At 53.2% G+C, this 7,635-nt stretch overlaps 1 protein-coding gene across 1 annotated transcript in view; it reads left to right on the top strand.

The window, feature by feature from the left end:
• The first annotated feature begins 217 nt into the window (after window positions 1-217).
• GRM7 (glutamate metabotropic receptor 7) overlaps window positions 218-7,635 on the top strand; it is a 466,404-nt gene continuing 458,986 nt past the window's right edge. The window contains exon 1 of the mRNA XM_066613569.1: window positions 218-646. Coding sequence (XP_066469666.1) covers window positions 233-646 — 414 coding nt within the window. The 5' untranslated portion in view covers window positions 218-232. The remainder of the gene's footprint in view (window positions 647-7,635) is intronic.

Here is a 7,635-nt window from a genome sequence, read left to right as displayed (position 1 = left end):
GGGTCGGCGGCGGCGCAGCGGGTGCCCGAGGAGCCGGCCGGCCGGCCGGACCTGCCTCCCGCCCCCGCTCGGGGAATCCTCCCGCTCTCTCCTGCTCCTCCTCGTGCTCCCGCCGGCGAGGATGCTGCCGGGGCCGGGGCGCGGGTGGTGGCGGCGGCGGCCGCTGCCGCTGCTGAAGTTGCCCTGGTGCCTGCTGGAGTTCCTGCTGTCGGCGCTGGCGCAGGGCCAGGAGATGTACGCGCCGCACTCCATCCGCCTGGAGGGCGACCTCACCCTGGGCGGCCTCTTCCCCGTGCACGCCAAGGGCCCCGGCGCCGGCGAGCCCTGCGGGGACATCAAGAAGGAGAACGGCATCCACCGCCTGGAGGCCATGCTCTACGCCCTGGACCAGATCAACAGCGACCCCGAGCTCCTGCCCAACGTCACGCTGGGCGCCCGCATCCTGGACACCTGCTCGCGGGACACCTACGCGCTGGAGCAGTCGCTCACCTTCGTGCAGGCGCTCATCCAGAAGGACACCTCCGACGTGCGCTGCACCAACGGCGAGCCGCCCGTCTTCGTCAAGCCCGAGAAGGTGGTGGGGGTCATCGGCGCCTCGGGCAGCTCCGTCTCCATCATGGTCGCCAACATCCTCCGCCTCTTCCAGGTAGGGCCCCGGCAGCAGGTGGTTGGCAGCCGGGCCAGGCGCCCGGGAGAGGCGCTTCGGAGCGCTGGAGAGCGCGGAGTTGCATAAGAGCCCCCGTGTCCCGCCCCTGCTCCGGGGTCCCCCACTTGCAGCAGAGCTGCCCTCCTGCCCAGCTCCGCTTCGCCGGGAGGAGCGTTCCGGCTTTCTGGGCGCTGCTCTCGGTGCCTGGAGAGCGCCTGGACTGACGATCCCGTTCGTGTGAAGGGGGGCACGAGCGGGATTGAAGTGGGGGGTTTGCCTCGCGGCGAAATGCTGCGGGGCGAGAGGCGGGCGGGCGGGCGGGGGGTCTGCGGGAGGACTGTGTACTAGTTGCTTCGGGTTGGCGTGGGAGCCCCGCGGGCAGGGAGTCGCCTCCGCCCTCCGCAGATCACTTGCAAGACGCGTGTGCGTGTGAAAGTGCGGCGCTTAACCCGGGTCGGCTCGCGCGTGCTGGAGAAACTTTCGGTGCCGGACTCTGCCTGCTCCCACGGAAATTCCGACTCACCGAGTGTGTGTGGTCAGAAAGCAAGTCCCAGCGGGTGACCTGCCCCTGGAAATGCATCCCTCGCCCCAGAGACCCCGGCTCGGCTCCGCTCCGGGTCAGTTTCTCCAGCCTGGAGCCTTGCCCATTTCAGGGGGAGCATCAAGGCGGGCGCAGAGCGAGGCTTTGCATGTTCCGACGAGTGGCCTGACGGAGGGAGCGGGACTCCGGGGCTGGAGGGAGCTCTGGGGCGCTCGCGTGTGCGTGTGCTGTCGGTGCGCTGTTCCGTGGCGCTGGACGCGGTCTTTCTGCTCGCCCCGTCCCCAAACCGCCTTTCCCTTTGGGTGCCTTGGAACCAGGCAGGCGGACTTCCGAGTCCTGCTCCCGGCGCGGGCCTTCCTGGGTCTGTGTCAGCAGCTGGGATGCGGCGTCGCAAGCTCCAGGGTCTGGGCTGAAGCTCCCGCCGCCCCCTTTCGCAGGCACTCACCATCCCCCGGCCGTGGCGCCGTCCGCGCAGGAGAGGCACGAGCCGGGGTTCGGGAAAGGCTCTCCCCACCGGAGCAGCGCTTCGAGGGGGGCAGGCGTCCTGATTTCCCAGGGGGCCCCGAAGCGGACTGAGGGGCAGCTCCCCCCGCCCCCGACTGGCTTCCCAGCTCTGGGATCTGCACCAAGCGGCCAGGTCTCTGCCGGGGCTCCGCCAGCCCCCGGAGAAGCCCGGTCGTGCCGAACCCGAGAAGGGTGGATGGAAGAGGCAGGGCCGGGGCGAGAGAACCGGTGGGGAACGGGGAAGAGGGCCGAGCGCAGGGCGGCTGCGCAGCCACTTGTAGCTCTTGCGCCGGCGAGCTCTCCCCAGTCCTCCTCCTCCGGCGCCAGGCCCCCGCCACAGCCCCTGCAGGGCTCGGATCCCAGCAGCCCCGCTCTGCGCTGGATGCTCCCCCCGCCTTCGGGCGGGGATGTCGGGGACACTTGTCTGAATGCTGGGCAGAGAAAGCCGCCCTTTTCTTCTTGGTGGTGGCCCGGCCTTTGCAGAGGGCTTGCTGACTTCTCCAGCGCCAGGGATCTCTCCAGACAGACTTGCCTGTTGCTTCTTTCGCGTGCTGCCTTCCAGCTCCAGAGGGCCAGGTGTCTTGGGAAACGACCGCCGTGCACTGCGAACCAATGGGCAGGGATGGAATGTCCTTTCCTTGTGGAGGTGGGGCTTGCTTAGCTCCCTTCCTTCCCTAGAGGATATGGATTGTTTTATTTTACTTTTTTGCAGCATTATCCACCCCTTTTAATATGTGAACAAGGAGATCCTCCCAGAGTGGGCTGTTGGAAAGGGGCTCAACAATGGAGAAGCTCATATCGCCAGAGCTGGATCTGCCATGCATGTAGATTGCAAGCAGCCAGGCAGATGCCTCTGCGTCCTTTTAGTGGAAGGGAGACCCTCCTAAATAGAAAAGGGTTCATAGCTGCTTCCCTCTGCAGCCAGATTACTTTGCTGAACTGCAGTCCTAGGAGGAATTTTACAGAATGCTTTGACACATCTAATGCTGGAGCTTTGTCAATCCATTGCTTCTATTCAAGCCCCATCCCAGACAGGGAGAATTAATGGCCATCTTCTCCTTCCTGGCATCAGTGGCTTTGTTTCTCGGTGCCAAAACCACAGGCCACTCTCTGGGCATTACCATCACCTTGCCAACATTAAAAAGAGCCATCACATTACTGACACCTTTAGTGATGGCTTCCTCTCTGTGTTCCTCTCATGTTCAGTCCAGGGAGGAAGAAGCAGAGTTTGCAAACTTAAGGCAGCCTGAAATAACCTCTCTTACAGCCCAATCTTATTTAGATGTTGCACTGACATTGCACTGGTGCCAAGGTAACAGCCATTCTATCCTAAGCTTGTCCTGGCAATGCCTCACCAATGCTGCACCAACACTGGCCCAACAAGGGCAAATGCCAAGCCTGTCCCGACAAAGCAAGTCTTCATGGAAACAGCAACACAACCTGTTATCCATAGAGCGGCATCCTGACACCAGCACATACATTGCCCTGAAGTCATCTGTGTGACATCCATGTGTCATTGGTTTGAAGTCCACGGAGCCAATCGCTGCATCCAATCAATCCAGCACTGGCAGCCAGAAAAGTATAGCCAGGGTGAGCTGAGCAGGGTATGGGGCTGTTGCAGGGCCATTGAGAGGCAGGTGCTGGGCATGGGGAATACCGTTTCCCTGCCAGCCACTAGGTTTGAATTACATAGCCACAGGCACAGGGCGATGCCCCAAGGACACTACACACAACACGACACAAGGATACCACAGCACCCCTTCTGCCCCACAAGAGTCCCAGTGGCATCAGCAGTAAAGGGGCAAACATAAAAAAATTCCCAGGGACCCCTGCACCCAGGGTTCAAGTCCTCTCATCCTGCCCGTATAACACATTCATTCAAGGAATACCCTCATTCAACCCTCAACTCAAGAGAGGTTCAAGTCCTCTCATCATGCCCGTATAACACATTCATTCAAGGAATACCTTTTGAGCAGAGCAGTGTACAGGTAGAAAGATGGCTCACGGAGAGGCACTGGAACAAGTCTCAATGGGAGGCTCAACAGCACAGGCAAAATATGTGCTGGTGGTTCGCAGCACAAAGGCACATGCTGGGAGAAAGGTCGGCCATGGGATTCACCCCTCCCAGCTAGATGCTCACCTTTTGCATGACTGGCCAGAAACACTCATGTCAGGGAAGAAAGAAGAGAGGGAAGTGGGTCTGGAACCCACATTGGTCACTCCACAGACCTGCTCACTAATCACCCAACCACAGAAGGACATAGGCAAAGAGCACCCCATTTGGCATTTAATACCTTGCATCACCACAAACAGGCCCAGCTGAGGCCCAACAGGTTGTAGCACATGAACCTGTCAGAGGGAGCACAGCACAGGGCAATCACTTGGCTGGAATGTGACAGGGGGTGCACCTACTTCAGTGGCTTGCTCAGTTAGCCACACCCCCTCACACCCTATTCTCTTTGATGCATTGTCAGTATGCTGTCAGTATGCTTCCCCCTGTCCTCTTGCCACTGCCTACAATCTACCATGGCAGCAGAGAACAGGGGCTCATTCCTCCCCCTGGAAGCCCAAAGTGTGCGGATGCTGCGGACCCTGAGAACAGAGTGATCTCTGTTCCTGCAAAGTCCCACCCTGCTTGGTTGAGAAGAAAGGATTCTTGTATTAACAAAGAGACAACAAGGGAAATCCAACCAAAGGTTTTATTCAATTGTATCGGTGACAGAGCAGCACCTGAAGGAGAAACAAACAGGTGGGGTTGCCAACCATCTCCTCCTAGTAGGGCTATTGTGCCATTGCAAATTACCCAACAGTCAGCTGAGTAACAGGTACCAGTGAGGCCTGGCTGCATCAGTAGATTCACTGTCTGCCATGTAGTTTGTAAGCCTGTGGAGGCACGAGTAGGTCAGCACCCTCACTGAGCAGCAGCTGGGCTCACACCAGTCACTTCAGGCAGGCTGCAGGTTTTCCTTGGGATCTGCACAGTGTCTTTGTGGGGATCAAGGGGGAACAGAGAGAGGGGGAACTTGACAACATCGTCTCAACTGTTCTCTGACTTAAAAAACGGATGGTGTTTGTGATGGAGAGTGGTGCCACCAGAGTGTACATGCAGTGGTGCCCTGTAGGGGGCATGGACAGAGTGGCTTGGAACAGAACCTTTCTTTCTCCTTGGAGGCTGGGGTGGGGTTTAGTGGAACTCTGCAGAGGACAGTGTTCAGCTCCATGTGGAAATGGCACCAGCCTGAAAAACAAGGATAATTTGCGCTAGCGTCTATGGTGCATCTGTTGGCAGGGGGGCTCCTACATTAGCGGGGCTGTCATTGCACTAGCGTATGTGGAGATACAGTGTCATATCTTGAGGATAATATTGGGCCTTGTAGAGCCAGTTGGTGCCTGTCATTTCCCCCCCCTCTTTTTCTCTAAATGGAAAGTCAGCTTCTGGGTACATACCACAAAGCTCAAGCCCCAACAAAAGATGGTCCTTCAAGGGCTCAGATGTCAACTTGCCCCTCCTCTGCATGGAGTTGTTATGGTATAAATGAGATCTAATTGTCTGGAACTGTGCATGTGTTCCTGCTCAAAGTGCCTTTCTTCCCTAAATGGTATGGCGATGGAGGGCATGGCCTCTAGGAGTGCGAGAGCTCCTCCCTGACTTCACGTCATGTTGAGAGGCATCATTTTAAAAAGATGAGAGAGCCCAAGTTAAGCAGCATTTGCTTCCGGCTTTTCCATAAAGAAAACATAACAAAATCAGGTGACCACAGCCTACTGAGGCATCTCATTCCACATGTAGTCATGAAATAATACCTATTATGTCTCCAGCATTGTGGATCTTACATAACAAAGTGGCACAAAGGCAGATATAACAAGTTTCTTCATTTTGAAGCAGATTCTTAGGGTAATAAGTAGACACATACAAGCGGAACCCAGGGCCTGTTTTTGAATCCCATGTGCCTATCAAGTCTAGAAGCCCCTGTCAATTTTTTTTCTTTACTTACTATGGATATTTCAGATAAACCGTGTATCACTAGCTTTTGAGTTTTATGTCCTTTTACTATACAATTCATATCTCTTGTCATTCCCACTCTCCACCCCATTTTTTTTTTTATTGACAAGAGATTGACAAGGCCAGAGACGATATCGAGCACCACTCTCAAAGTATGGGCATTTGGCAGTGAATGAGGGACAGGTAGATGGAATGGGAGGGTAGAAAGAAAAGCTGTAGGTGTATAAATGGAAGTTGCAGTGCAGTACACTTAAGCTGGGAAAAAGCTCCAGTAAACACAGTGGAAACTAACTTTGGAGGAACTGTGTGAGCTGTGCTGCAACTTTAGAGACTTGTGCTGAAAGGTCCCTAATGTTGTTTTTGGTGTATGTAAAGAGCACCACATTGGATTTATTGATTGGTAGGAGGCAGGCAGACAGCATATCTTTACACATCACATAATTCACCTATGGGACTCACTCCTGCAAGATGTGGGAATGGCCACTAGCTTCAATGGGAAGGAGGCAAGTTCACAGAGGGGAAGTTGATCAATAACAATTAGTCATGATGGTTATATACCATCTAAGAGTTCAGAGGCAGTATGGCACAGAATATCAGTCTTAGGGCAGTGTTTCCAAACTTTTTCAACTGGCAGCTCCCATGATCTACTGGGCCATTGACCAAGGCTCCCCATTACAGCTACAATCCTCTGTATTGTATAGGGTGGCAGGTTTTTAGTGAGAATTCCACAGCTCCCCTGTCTTGTTTCCGCTCACAGTCTGGGAACCATTCATCTTAGGGGAACAAGAGAAGTAGAGAGATATGGCTTCATCTCATATAAAGTGAATATGTTAAGTAGATTGTGTATTTTTTTTTTTAAAAAAAAAATCTTATTTCTACTTTCATTCAATAAAGTATCTAACAAATAAAAAGAAGTATGCAGGAACACAACCAACCTGCTTCCCTGCTTCACAGTTGCTGGTAACAGTGGAGACACATTAGCATACTCTGGGTAAATGAGTAATGGAATCATTATCTTAAAAAAGCCAGCATTGTTTACTACAGATGCATTTTGGATAGAGGAAAAGTTCAGTCTCCCCTTATAAGCATGTCCCATTGAGTCCCATTGGGATTGAGTCCCATTTACTTTGGTCCAGGAACCACTGAGGACTGGATGCAATAAGACAAAGGCTAAGAGTCATTTTATGGATAGTTAGTGAGTGTGACCTAAAGTTCACCTTCCAGCTACCATTTGGGCTGACTCATACACATGCATATTTATGATTAGATGATTGCAACCTAAAGTTGTGAGTTGCCTGTGTAAATGGACCATCTTGGTAAAACTTTCATATGAATACTTCTCAGTAAAGTTAATCACACATTCTGCTGTGAGTCATTGAATGCTGAACTACTGAGCTCCTATGCAGGAACTAGAGATCTTCAAGACTATGGAGACTAGTTGACAGTATGGTTTCCACCAATGTTGGACTCTTTCAATGTAGTTGACTCTTTCAAGAGGCTACTAGCTAGGAAAAGGGGAGGCAGGTTCCCCACTGTGACATGAAGCTTTTCAAACTGCTGACTAGTGGCTCATCTGGTTGTCTGTCTAGTCAGAGTTGCTGTGTCTGCTGCTGTAAAAACCTTCACAGTTTGTATGTTTCTGCCTTTTCTCCTTTGTGGTCTTTCTTTGTGATCTAGTAGTTACTTTCCACTTTTGCAGGCAACTCAGGGAATTCCAAGGCTTGGGAATATTACTTTTCCTTTCTAGCCTACATGTCTTCCCCCTCTCTCCCTTGGATAAATTAGGAATCCACTGATGGCATTGGTATAAGCAGAAGAATACAAAGTTGTCAACAATGAAAGCATGTCCTCTGGAAAGAAAATGAAAGATATTAATTTTCCTGAAAGCAGTATTGATTATATTTGGGGTGGGTGATAAGATAAGCTTGTACATGCCACATT

The sequence above is a fragment of the Tiliqua scincoides genome, chromosome 2 (genome assembly GCF_035046505.1).
Source record: "Tiliqua scincoides isolate rTilSci1 chromosome 2, rTilSci1.hap2, whole genome shotgun sequence".
Classification (NCBI taxonomy): domain Eukaryota; kingdom Metazoa; phylum Chordata; class Lepidosauria; order Squamata; family Scincidae; genus Tiliqua; species Tiliqua scincoides.
This window is presented reverse-complemented; position numbering and strand designations above follow the sequence as displayed.